Source organism: Oryctolagus cuniculus, chromosome 12 (assembly GCF_051225735.1).
Source record: "Oryctolagus cuniculus isolate XC-2025 breed Fujian yellow rabbit chromosome 12, ASM5122573v1, whole genome shotgun sequence".
NCBI classification, from domain to species: Eukaryota; Metazoa; Chordata; class Mammalia; order Lagomorpha; family Leporidae; genus Oryctolagus; species Oryctolagus cuniculus.
In genome coordinates, this window is record NC_142878.1 from 23,709,397 (window position 1) to 23,722,905 (window position 13,509).

At 42.7% G+C, this 13,509-nt stretch overlaps 1 protein-coding gene across 4 annotated transcripts in view; it reads left to right on the plus strand.

The window, feature by feature from the left end:
* Window positions 1–13,509, plus strand: part of ERO1A (endoplasmic reticulum oxidoreductase 1 alpha) — a 50,918-nt gene that overhangs the window by 12,033 nt on the left and 25,376 nt on the right. For all 4 annotated transcript variants that reach the window (XM_051822854.3, XM_051822858.3, XM_089309706.1 and 1 more), the window contains exons 2-4: window positions 819–938; window positions 1,697–1,780; window positions 6,814–6,852. In XM_051822854.3, the coding sequence (XP_051678814.1) occupies window positions 819–938; window positions 1,697–1,780; window positions 6,814–6,852 (243 nt within the window). The remainder of the gene's footprint in view (window positions 1–818; window positions 939–1,696; window positions 1,781–6,813; window positions 6,853–13,509) is intronic.

The following is a 13,509-nucleotide window of genomic DNA, read 5'->3' on the forward strand; positions in this document are numbered from 1 at the left end:
AAGCAGCAAAATATGGACCAAATGCTTGGGCCTCTACCACCCGAAGGAGACCTGGATGGAGTTCCTGGTTCCTGGCTTTGGTCTGGCCCAGCCCAGGCTGTTGCAGCCAACTGGGGGAATGAACCAGCAGTTGGAATATCTCCCTCTCTCTTTGCCTTTCTCTCTCACCCTGTAACTCTGCCTTTCAAATAAATATATGCAATATTAAGAGCAAGGACATGGACAAGTGAGTTACTAGAACTCAGAGTCTCTGGAGAGCTAAGAATAGACTTCAGGAAAGCTGGGTCTCAGTGGGAGCCTCAAGCCCCGGGAAATGCAGGTGGCACATGCTGTCTCTCGCCATCCCCGCCCGTCACTGCTGCTTTGTGCATCTTTAAAAATCTGTGCTTTTCTACCAGCTGGCCCATGTGCTCTCTGGTTCACCTGGTGGTACTTGTTGGTCTAGTCACAGGGGACCTCTTAGTCGCCATTCCATCCTCCTAGAGAGGGGACCCTGGCTTGGTTTAGGCCGTGTGCCCCACCCCCTTGGCCAGCTCAATCTTGGCCTGGAGGGCAGAGTTACAGAATGGCACCCACTGTGAATGAGGGTCATTATGAGCTCAGAACACCCCATAAAAGTCTCCACTGTATTGCATTCCTGGGGATGTAAGAGGACTACCAGTGGGAGTGTTCCCAGATTATTGCCATCCCCATCTCAGAGAATTGCCCAGAGAGTGAGGGCTGGTTGGGTAGGGGGCTCTTTCATAATAACCCTGGGAAGGAAAAGAACACCATTGCATCTAACATTTCACTTAATGTTTCATTTTTCTTTGTAACAGGTTAGTGGTTACTTGGATGATTGTACCTGCGATGTTGAAACCATTGATAAATTTAATAACTACAGGCTTTTCCCAAGACTACAAAAACTCCTTGAAAGTGACTACTTTAGATATTACAAGGTATTTTAATTTAATTTTTTGGAATAAGAATATTTAAAATGGATAATTACATTTTATTAAGAATTATTGAGCTTTAAAATTGTGGTTATTATTTAACATTGATAGAGGCTTTTTAAGGAAAACTTGGTTTAGAAGAGTGAGCCATGTGATCCTGACAGTACCCACTGGATCCTTTTAATTGTAGTATCTTGAATTTTTCTTGCTAGAGCTAGAAACAAGTTGGTTACATTGAAGTTAGAACAGAAACTGTTATATTGTTACCAAAAATAGTGAGCTATTATTTTCATAAAGCGTCAGCTTGGCTATAGTTAATTGAAATACTTACATGTTTTTGTGAAACAGCATGTTTTTAGTCTGAACTGTATTGTTCAGACTTGTATTTTATCTTTGATAACTGCTGAAGGGGTCTAGAAGAACTGATTGTTGCAGTACTTAGTTGGCGTATGAGTTCCTAGTTGCCTAACTGTTCCCTGCATGTTCACGGCTTCTTGCTTTAAAAGCCTCTGAGTTGAGCAGTGGAGATAAAAGCTCTTTTGGCTCTTCTGGCCTTCTGTGCAAGGGTCTGGTTGGTAGCAGCAGGCCTATGTTGGTCTAACCAGCTGTACCAGTTTTCATATAGCAGCCACACTTTTAAACACTCACTGGAACTTGACAACAGATAAGTGGAAGAGAGAGATTAAGTGTAGCTGACAATATGATGATATTGTCATAGTTCAACATCTTATTTATACATGCTTTTTTTTCCTATTATTTTGTAGGTGAACCTGAAGAGGCCTTGTCCTTTCTGGAATGACATCAGCCAGTGTGGAAGGAGGGACTGTGCTGTTAAACCCTGTCAATCTGTAAGAACCGTGTCTATATTCAAGACGGTCACATCTTTTTTTATTGGTTACAAGTTTTTAAAGAGGGCCATTATCGGTAAAATAGTATTTCAGTCCTTACCTTCAGTGTAACATCCAGCAGTTACATATTAAACGCCAAAACTTGCAAAGATAAAGCCTACTTTGAATTATACTGCCTTTATAATAATAAAATTGCATGGGTAGTATAATCCTTTGAACTTATTAGGGAGGTGAATCATTCTTTTGGCTTGATATTTTTTTCTTCTTGCATCTGATGTGTAGAAAGTTATGTATATAGTGTAATAAAAGGCAATTAATGTAGTTTAAACAAAAATCCTTCCCTTTATTTGATGTGTATTTTCCCCTCGGATTTTCTGGGAGAGAAGTTGGGAATAGACAAAACACCTGGTTTTACTTAGGAATTCTTGGTGCATTAAAATTTGAGGTATTCTGTTGTGACAGCAGACACTGTTACATACTTCCATAAGAAGCCACTTTTTTTCTGCTAAAAACATACATTTTTATTCCACTTTTAAAAATTGTGGCAGAGAATACAGAACTAGAAGTTTATCAAGTGTAACTGTTTTCAAGCGTGCAGTTCAGTGGCTTTAAGGGCATGCACAGTGTTGTGTACCCATTACTACCATGCAGCTGCAGAACCTTTTCATCCTCCCAAACTGAAACGCTATGCTGGTTAAACACTGACTCCCGGCCCTTCAGCTGCCTTCTCTGTGAGCTGGCTAGTCTTCACCATTTAGCCGCCTTCTCTGTGAGCTGGCTAGTCTTAGGTTCCACGTGGAAGGAGAAGCCCAGGTTTTATCCTTCTGCATCTCTTTGTCTCATTTAGCTCAGTGTTCTCCAGCTGATGCCTGCTGTGGCATGGATCAGAATGTTACTCCTTTGGGAGGTTGAATAATGGTTTTGTACTGTCTGTCTCTGCTGTGTTTCTTTTATACATTCATGTTAAACGTGTATAAATGATTAAGGATCATTTCAAGTTGATGGACCTTAGGTTGTTTCCCCCTTTGGGGCTATTTTGAGTAATGCTACCATGACCGAGGGAGTGCAGGTACCTGTTTGAGTCTTACCTTTCAGTTCTTTGGGGTGTATACCTAGAAATGGAATGGCTGAGTCATGTGCTAATTCTATGTTCAATTTTTTGGGGAACTGCCAATTGTCTTCCATAGTGGCTACACCATTTTATATTTCTCTCAGCAGTGCACAAGAATTCCAATTTCTCCACATCTTGACAATACTGTTATCTTCTGTTTTTTTGCCTTTTTTTTTTTTTTGCCATAGCTATCCTTATAGATGTGAAGTGGTATTGTGATTTTGAGGAGTTATTCATTTTATTTAAAAGATTTTTTATTTATTTATTTGAGAGGTAGAGTTACAGACAAAGAGAGGGAGAGACAGAAAAGTCTTCCTTCTGCTGCTTCACTTCCCAAATGGCCACAGTGGCTAGAGCTAGGCCAGTCTGAAGCCAGGAGCCAGGAGCTTATTCTAGGTCTCCCATATGGATGCAGGGGCCCAAGGACTTGGGCCATCTTCTGCTGCTTTCCCAGGCCATAGCAGTGAGCTGGATTGGAAGGGAAGCAGCCAGGACTAAAACTGGTGCTCATCTGGGATGCCGGCACCAAAGGTGGAGGCTAAGCCGCTATACCACAGTGCAGGCCTGAGGAGTTATTATTAAACATGCAACTATTGCTGCATAGACCTATAAGCATGTGGAATTAAGGGAAATGTAACACTGACTTATAGATATTTTATGAGAATGACAAGCTTGTTTTTAGTTGTATTGTTTCTCAAAGACATGAGTTTTTGAAAATTCACAGATTAACTTATGAAATTCCTTATGTTACTATTATTAAAGCATGAGAAATACATTAGAATGATATTACCAAGTTACAAGTTTCATTGTATTTTTTAGGTGCTTGACTTTATATTTTAGTAATAGGAAAAAGTAGTTGGGCAGATTTAAACTTACCAATATCTTATTTATGTAACTTATTTAAAATGCTAAAATATGATACTTAGTAAAGTTATGTAGTTAGATTTAGGCATTAGTATTAGTCAGAAAGCACAAGCTGAATCTCATCTTGAAACGACAGTTATTTCTGGATTTTATTAATGATGGATGAAACTCAGAGGACCAGAAAACCTGAGAGATGCTCAGCGTGAGGTAATAGCTCACTGATTCGCAGCCTGACACACTGACGCGTGCGGTGCGCTTCATTGTAAATCCTAGTGGACACCAGTTTTGGCATTGAAGAAGTGCTCAGCAATAGCTCTGATCAGAATGTGGAGCACGCTGAGGATGCGGTGCAGTGCGGGGCGGGGCGGGGCGGGAGTGGGCCGCTCTGCCCCTGTAGAATTGGGCAGTGCCTCGCATGAACAAAGGTCGTGACGGAGAGAAGGGTGGATAACTGGGTAATCTGAAATGTCTATGCACCTAACGAGCTTTCCTAGTTTATAATTATATATGTTAGCTTAGGGGCTAAGTGGCACGGTTAGACCCGAGTTTCAGAAAGGTAACTGGCAGTATAGTGGGGGAGAGGAAGGTGAAGACATGAAGAAAAGACTAGAAAAGTCCTGTCAGTTAGCAGTTCAATGTAATTTGGTTCACTGGTGAATATTTCTTAGGGGCCTACTTCCGTGCCCGAACCTAGGCATGCTGGATAACCCCTGACCTTGAGGAGCTTGTGATTTAATAGGGGAGAGAACTATATCTGATCGTTTCAGAACAGAGGTGATAGTCCTAATAGAGAGACACTGCAGACAGCTCACTGTGAGAGCACAGAAGGGTGGGCAAGAGAGGGTAGCAGGAAGAAGCTCCACTCCCGGTGACAGTGAGGGCATGAACCATTTATGTTCCTCTTGGGACAAGCCTGGACTCAGTTCAGCTGGTGTATTGGAACCACAGAGTGATTAAGGATCATTTCAAGTATTTTGGGATAATTTCTTCAGCCTAAATCATTAGCTTTCATAGATAGCATTTATATTTGCATTATTGACATCTCACTGTTATATATACTGTATGCATCTATGAGAAAGGACCATGTGCCGTTATCATGACTAAACAACAGTCCTGTGTTAATCTAATGTAGGCACAATAAACATGGTGAACTCACTACTTTATATGGTCTGCCACTGTGTATTTTTTTTAAGAGGGATTTATTTGGAAAGTGGAGCAACAGAGAATGAGGGAGATACAGAGAGATCTTCCTGTCTCTGCTGGTTCCCACTTCAAATGCCCGTAACAGCCAGGGCTGTACTAGTCCTAAGCCAGGAGCCCAGAACTACATCTGGGTCTCCCATGTGGGTGGCAGGGACCCAGCCACTTGGGCTATCTTCTGTTACTTTCCCAGACTCATTAGTAGGGAACTGGCTAGGAAGCAGAGCAACTGGGACTTGAAATGGCTCTTGGATATGGGATGCAGGCATAACGTCCCTGTAACGTTCACCCTGTCACTGTTTTGTCAATGCCTTTTTGGACTAAACAGGAAGAAAAATCAGTTTTCTTCTTCAGTTCATTCCCAGACCTGGTTCAGGTTGTACTCTGTGGCCTAGGAGGAGACAGAGAAGATTTAAGGTCTTCCTATCCTTGGTACTTTAGAAATAACATCCTTAATTTGTCTAGAGAAGATGTAAATGAAAAGATGATCTGCCCATAGAGGCTTGAATCTCTCTACAAACTGAAAGGCCCATCATTCATTCCCTTTACAATGAATCAAAACAAGGTTCTTTCAGTCCCGTTATTCATTGACCAATGTGGAAAAGAATAACAATACCCAGTGTTAGTTTAGGAAGAAGAAATAAGCACCCTGGTGGTTAAGTCTTTTTGGAGATAAATTTGGCAGATGTATCCTAAAAAATTATAGAGGTACATACCCTTTGTGCTAGCAAAGCTATCAAATCTGCTGAAATTAATATATACTAAATATGGCATTTAAAAAAATTTATTTGACAGAGTTAGTGAGAGAGAAAGACAGAGAGAAAGGTCTTCCTTCCATTGGTTCACCCCCTAACTGGCCGCTACTGCCGGAACTATGCCAATTGCCTCCTCCTGGTCTCCCATGTGGGTGCAGGGCCCAAGTACTTGGGCCATCCTCCACTGCCTTCCCGGGCCACAGCAGAGAGCTAGACTGGAAGAGGAGCTGCCGGGACAGAATCCGGCGCCCCAACTGGGACTAGAACCCGGTTCCCATATGGGATGCTGGCACCATAGGCGGAGGACTAACCAAGTGAGCCACCGTGCCGGCCCTAATATGACGTTTTTTTATTGTTGGAAAAAAGTTGAATCCATTTAAATGTCTGGCCATACAAAAACAATATACACTGATCTAGTTTGAAGTCTGGAAGAAGACACAATAAAGTGATTTTCTGGCTTCCTGCTAATGCAGACCCTGGAGGGGGCAGAGATGGCTGTGGTAGTTGGGTTCCTACCCCTCACTGGGAGACCTGGACTGAGCTCCTAGCTCTTGACTCCTGACGTAGGCCCTTGGCCAGGGACTATTATTGGCATTTGAGCAGTGAACCAATAGATGAGAGTGTGTGCTCTCTATCTTTCTCTCTCACTCCTCCTTTCAAATAAATAAATGAAAATTTTAGAGATGATTGAAAGATAGGAACAGGCAATTCCCCGAGTATCTTCTCGTAACTGAAAACCACAAATGCTCCCATGGACTCCTGGAGTCAGATGAAGAGGACAGAGGTGCTCACAGAAACACGCGCTTAGTCCATCTCCTAGTGATCAAATACGGGACAATTTGAATATCAAAAGGAATAACGTGAAGTGCCTCTGTTTACATTTCCATTCTGTAATAATTGATCAGAAAGCCGTAGAATAATTCATTGAATTTTTATTTACTCTTAAGAAATTATATAAAAACTGCCTGACTATTCTCAGTTTAAAAAAATGTGTTAACTTCAAAGGTTTGTTTTATGAATTTCTCATAAATCATAGAAATTCAAAGTCCTGAATTGGGAGATAGAATAAATGTTGTCTAAAAGCATTCTGTTTTCTTGTTCAGGATGAAGTTCCTGATGGAATTAAATCTGCGAGCTACAAGGTATGCATGTGCACCCTACACTTGGTTTCCCCTGTAATTAACACCCGACATGAGCATAGTGCATTTAGTACAGTTAATGCATGCGTGTTGATGCATTATTGCTAATGAAAGTCCATCCTTTATTCACATTGCTTTAACTAATACCTAACGTCCCCTTTCCCTGTCCCAGTGTCCCATCCTGGGTACCTCAGTAGGTTTAGTTGTCACATCTCCCTAGGCTCCTGTTGGCTGTGACAGTTTTCCAGACTTGGTTTTTAGTAAGGTGTTTTTCAGGAGTACTAATCAGATGTTCTGTAGAATCTGTCTGATGTTCTGATGTTCTCCCCAGTACTGGCCCAGGATGATGTGTGCTGGGGAGGAGGGCCCAAAAAGTCAATGATGGCATTTGCATCCCTTGTGGCAAGAGCAGCTGCCATAAACAGGGCTGTCTATTACGCTGCTCACCTGACCCAGGTGGTCTTTGTCAGATGTCTTCCCTGCCAGCCCTTCTCATGTGGTGTTCTTTGGAAAGAAGTCTGCACAGTCCACACCTAGGGAGTGCGGAGTCATTCCTCTCCTGGAGAACAGAGTGTCTGCATAAATTATCTGGAATTCTCCGGCATTGGGGGTTTGCATCTCCTCCTCTATACTTAGTCATTTATTTATATCACTATGGACTCATGGAAATTTATTTATGCCATAATGCAAAAATAACCAGTAAGAACTTGTTCTTTGTTTTCTGACTTTTCCGGATACTAAGAAACTGAGCTTCTCTCTCAAGGATGCTATACTAGGTGCCTGTTCACCAACTAATTGCACTCGGACAAATGGCTGAGGACAGCTGTCTACTTACAGTCTTGGGAAGTGGCCGGAGAAGTGTTAGGTTCCGCTACCATTGTTGGTCTCTTAGACTTAGCAGTGGTTGGCACAATGGGCTGTGTCAGTATGTGTGAAGCCACAGGCCACCTTTTGATTGGTCAGTGGGAAACCTGTGAAATTGTAGTTACGCTTATGAGAAATGTGAGAAATAGAGGCCTGCATATAGAGAATGGTCTTGCTTAGTGATTTTACCTTTTATTGTGTAGTAAATTCACTCCGTTGGAAACTGACAACTGTGTAATTATTTTTATTATGTGGTAATGCTTTTAAATTTTGCAGTGAATCCTTTTGGCTGAAGTAATTATAAAAAAAAGGAAAAAGAAAATACTTATTTCATGAAAAGTAAAGTGTTGAATTTTGCATTTCTCATGGCAGATGTATTTTTTTTGACAGACAGAGTTAGAGAGAGAGACAGAGAGAAAGGTCTTCCTTCTGTTGGTTCACCCCCCAAATGGCTGCTACAGCCGGTGCACCGTGCTGATCTGAAGCCAGGAGCCAGGTGCTTCTCCTGGTCTCCCATGGAGTGCAGGGCCCAAGCACCTGGGCCAACCTCCACTGCACTCTCGGGCCACAGCAGAGAGCTGGCCTGGAAGAGGGGCAACCGGGGACAGAATCCGGCGCCCCGACCGGAACTAGAACCCGGTGTGCTGGCGCCGCAGGCGGAGGATTAGCCTAGTGAGTCGCGGCGCCTGCCTCTCATGGCAGGTTTTCTTATTTTATTTTTTTTTTTATTTTTGACAGGCAGAGTGGACAGTGAGAGAGAGAGACAGAGAGAAAGGTCTTCCTTTGTCATGGCAGGTTTTATGATGTGTAACTTGTACAGAAGATCATCATTTCCTGTGCTTCAGGGACATAGAAATCTCACTGACCACAGGGAAAACATAACATCCCCGTCTGCTGACAAAGCCCGAGTGTCTGCGTTGTAGGCTACCTGTTATCCTTAGACTGTGTCCAAAGACAGGAATTTAGTATATGCAGCTGCAGAATACATTTACTTAGTGGTCTGGGACATGTGATTATTCATTTGGACTAATTGCTCAAAAATTTTCGGCCGGCGCCGCAGCTCACTAGGCTAATCCTCCGCCTAGCGGCACCGGCACACCGGGTTCTAGTCCTGGTGGGGGTGCCGGATTCTGTCCCGGTTGCCCCTCTCTACTGTGGCCAGCTCTCTGCTGTGGCCAGGGAGTGCAGTGGAGGATGGCCCAGGTGCTTGGGCCCTGTACCCCATGGGAGACCAGGAAAAGCACCTGGCTCCTGGCTCCTGCCATCGGATCAGCGTGGTGTGCCGGCCGCAGCGCGCTGGCCGCGGCGGCCATTGGAGGGTGAACCAACGGCAAAGGAAGACCTTTCTCTCTGTCTCTCTCTCTCACTGTCCACTCTGTCAAAAAAAAAAAGAATTTTTCCCAATATTTTATTATGAAAAAATTTAAACATATAGCAGAGGTGGAGGAATTTTCCTGTGGATACTGTGATGCTTGTCACTTAGATTCTACCATTAACGTTATTAAATAATAATTATTTTTTTTTAAGATTTATTTTATTTAAGATTTATTTATTTACTTGAATGAATTACACAGAGGGAGAGAGAAAGAGAGAGAGGTAGGTCTTCCATCCGCTGGTTCACTCCCCAGTTGGCCACAATGGCTGGAGCTGTGCCAATCCAGAGCCAGGAGCCAGGAGCTTCTTCCGGGTCTCCCACACGGGTGCAGGGGCCCAAGGACTTGGGCCATCTTCCACTGCTATTGAAAGTAGAGCAGCTGGGACTCGAACTGGCGCCCAAATGGGATTCTGGCACTGAGACGGGAACTTTACCTGCTACGCCACAATGCCGGCCCCCACCATTAACATTTTGATAAACTTTTTACCATATATTTGGCTATCTGTTCATCATTCTAGCCATCCATCAGAATATCTTATTTCTGGATGCATTTCAAAGTATATTCAGACATCAATACACATCTTCCTAAATACATGTCATTAACTGGGTGAATATACATAAGTATGTCATTAACTGGAGTCCAATATTTGTTTACATCTAGTTTTTATAAAATCACACAGTGAAAAGCATAAATATTAACTGTGCATTTTCTGAATGCTGACAGATGCATATCTGTACCTGCTCATTTTGATTCCACGTTTTCTTCCATACACAGAGCGTGAAGTCATTGCTAGAACTTTTTGGTTCCAGAGGCAGAACAACTTTGTACATAGTTCAACGATGTCATCACAAACTGTGTCAAAGATAAAATAATTTCAACAGAAGATTTTAAAAAAATTGTCCTGACGGACCGAGTAAAGCGTTATGTTGAAGGAAAGCACTTATAATTATCGTGAATGCCAGTATAAATTCAGTCTAAGTTCAAATTTGAAGACAAAATACTTGCTTTGTGGTGACAATACGCTTATACAATGTCCTTGGTAGAAACAGTATCTGTACTAAATCAAGAAATTTGTAGACCAGAGATATATTTGTAATTAAGGTACATAAATTATTCATTGTTGTGTCCAAACAAACTATGACATTTTACCAATTAACATAGAAGCCATATTGTCAAAATCTAGATATTATTTACGTAATGAACATGAAAAAACTTTTTAAAATTTATTTATTTAAAATGCAGAATTACTGAGAGAGAAGGAGAGACACAAAGAGAGAGCTTCCATCCCTCCCCAAATGCCTGCACCAGCCAGGGCTGGGCCAGCCAAAGCCAGGAGCTGTATCTGGTCTCCCACATGGGTGGCAGGGCCCAAGTATTTGCTGCTTTTCCAGGTGCATTATCTGGGAACTGGATTGGTGGAAAATGCTTAGTATGAAAAAGCTATGCATGGATTTAAAATTTTTTGTATCAAAATAAACATATTTGAATTACATTTTTTCTATAAACTATTTAGCAGCTTTTTAAAATTTTTTTTTTTTTTTTTTTTTTTTTTTTGAGAGGCAGACACACAGGGGGAAGTCCCATCTACTAGTTTCTTCTCCCAGGACTCATAATGGCCCTGGTTGGGGCCAAAGCCAGTGGTGGAACTCAGTCCAGACTTCCTACGTGGCTGTCAGGAGTCCAGTCCCCTGAGCTGTCACTTCTGCCTCCCAGTGCACATGAGCAGGAAGCTGCAGTCAGGAACAGAAGTTGCTGTCAAATCAGAGCACTCTGATGTGCGACCTGGGCACCTTAACAGTGTCTTAATTTCGAGGCCAAATGCCTGCCCCTTCCGTGGACTTTTTAAAGTACTCTTTTTTTTTTTTTTTTAAGATTTATTTATTTGAGAGGCAGAGAGGTCTTCATCCACTGGTTCACTCCCCAAATGGGTGCAGTGGCTGGAACTGGGCCATTCCGAAGCCAGGAGCCAGGAGCTTCTTCTGGGTTTCATATGTAGGTACAGGGGCCCAAGGACTCTGGCCATCTTCCATTGCTTTCTCAGGCCGTTGGCAGGGAGCCGTTTAGGAAGAGGAACAGCTAGGACAGGAACTGGCGCCCTTATGGGATACTGGCGCCTCAGGCATCGGCTTAACCTACTACACCCCAGTGCTGGCCCCCTAAAGTACTCTTGGATTGCATAAAACAACACAGGGGTCTCCCAGAGGTTTTGGCCAGTTTTAAATGAATTAACCCTCTACATTTTCATTACAATTTTTTCAAAATGAGTGGAACATTTTTATTCAAATTATCAATGAATAGAATACATAAAGAAAAAACCTAAATTTCAACTTTTAAAGGTTTAGAAAATTATAGTTATTATAATAAAACTTGTAAACAAAGACCTTGATATTTGTTCCTACAAAAACTAGGGAGGAGTTGAGCACGTTAAATGAGGAAAGCTCTAATCAGTTGGACAAGAGCTAAGGAAGGCAAGGATGCATGTAAATGCAATAGGTTTATGATCTGGATTATAATGTAGTTTTGTTTGTACCTCTGTAGTTACCTGTATTCTATAACATCCAGTTTATTTGAAAATAATACTGACAGATGGTTAGTTCAAGTTGATTAACCATAAAACGAAGAGGACTGTGTACAATTTTATGAAAAATTAAAAATAAGAACATATTGAGATGAGCATATCTCATTTTGAAGTGCTTGGTGTGAGTTTTGGTTACTCAGCTTCTTCTTTTTTTTTTTTAAAGGCATAGAGGGAGAGACAGAGAGAAAGAGATTGTTTATTCACTGGTACTGGTTCACTCCCCACATGGCCCCAATAGCCGGAGCTGTGCCAGGCTGAAGCCAGGAACCAGGAGCTTCTTCCAGATCTCCCAATGAGAGTGCAGGGGCCCAAGCAATTGGGCTGCTTCCCACTGTTCTCCCAGGCCATCAACAGGGAGCTGAATTGGAAGTGGAGCAGCCAGATCTCAAACTGGTGCCCACTTGGGATGCAGGCAGTGCCTTAACCCACTATGCCACAGCATTGGCCACTTTGTTCTTTTCACATAGGTATTTTTACGTGTTTGTTTGTTTGTTTGTTTGTTTTTAAGATTTATTTATCTATTTGAAAGGAAGAACTACAGAGAGGTGGGGGGGGGGGGGCGGAAAGGAGGGAGGAAGAGAGAGAGACCGACCTGCCATCTGCTGGTTCACTCCCGAAATGACCGTGATGGCTAGAACTGAGCCCATCTGGAGCCAGGAGCCTGGAGCCAGGAGCTTCTTCCAGGTCTCTTATGTGGGTGCAGGGGCCCAAGGACTTAGGCCATCTGCTGCTGCTTTTTCAGGCCACAGTAGAAAGCTGGATCGGAAGTGGAGCAGCCGGTACTGGAACAGGCACCCATATGGGATTCCAGCATTGCAGGTGGCGACTTGGCCAACTCTGCCACAGCACCGGTCCCACTTTTTATTTTGAAATAATTTCCAACTTAGAAAATTTGCTGGATTAGTATAAAGCATTTCTGTATACTCTTTCTGCAGATTGACTAGTTTTTCATATTTTGCCACATTTTTAAATTGTACTTTTTGTATATACAAATTATTTCCTGAACCATTTGATTGTAGGTTGAACACATCATATCCTTCTATCCTTTGAACCTAATTATGTATGAAAATCTTATTTTAAACAATAATTTTTGAATTGAACTAATAATTATAATAAAACAAGGTTATCATTCAGTAAAGAGAATTTCAAAAAATTATCTCAGTAATTTTAGAGGTCAGTAATTTTAGTGTCCAGTCTGGACAGTAATTTGCATGGTCATCTCGCCAACGAGGCCATGAAAGGGACTCCGTGAGCATCTGTTGAGTGAGTATGTGTCCTCCTGATCACATTGTCGACTTGGCAGCTGTGCTGTGGTGAGGAGTGATGTGTGAAGAAGTCCCAGGAGCCGGTCAGGCCAAGTAGAAAAGATGCGGGTACCTCAGGGTGTTTGTGGGACGATAGAGCTCAAAGATAAATTTTTGTGCAAAAATTTTTGAAGCCAGGCACAGAAAGAGCCTCCAGTAATTTCTTTTTTTTAATTTCTTTTTTATTTATTTATTTGAAAGTTAGAGTTACACAGAGAGAGGAGAGGCAGAGAGAGAGAGAGAGGAGAGAAAGAATGGGAGGGAGGGAGGTCTTCCATCCACTGATTCACTCCCCAATTGGCCTCAACGGCTGGAGCTGCGCCAATCTGAAGCCAGGAGCTTCCCCCAGGTCTCTCCCGCGGGTGCAGGGGCCCAAGGACTTGGGCCATCGTCCACTGCTTTCCTAGGCCACAGCAGAGAGCTGGATTGGAAGTGGAGCAGCGGGGCCCTGAACTGGCACCCATATAGGATACCGGTGCTTCAGGCCAGGGCATTAACCTGCTGCGCCACAGCCCTGGCCCCCTCCAGTAATTTCTAA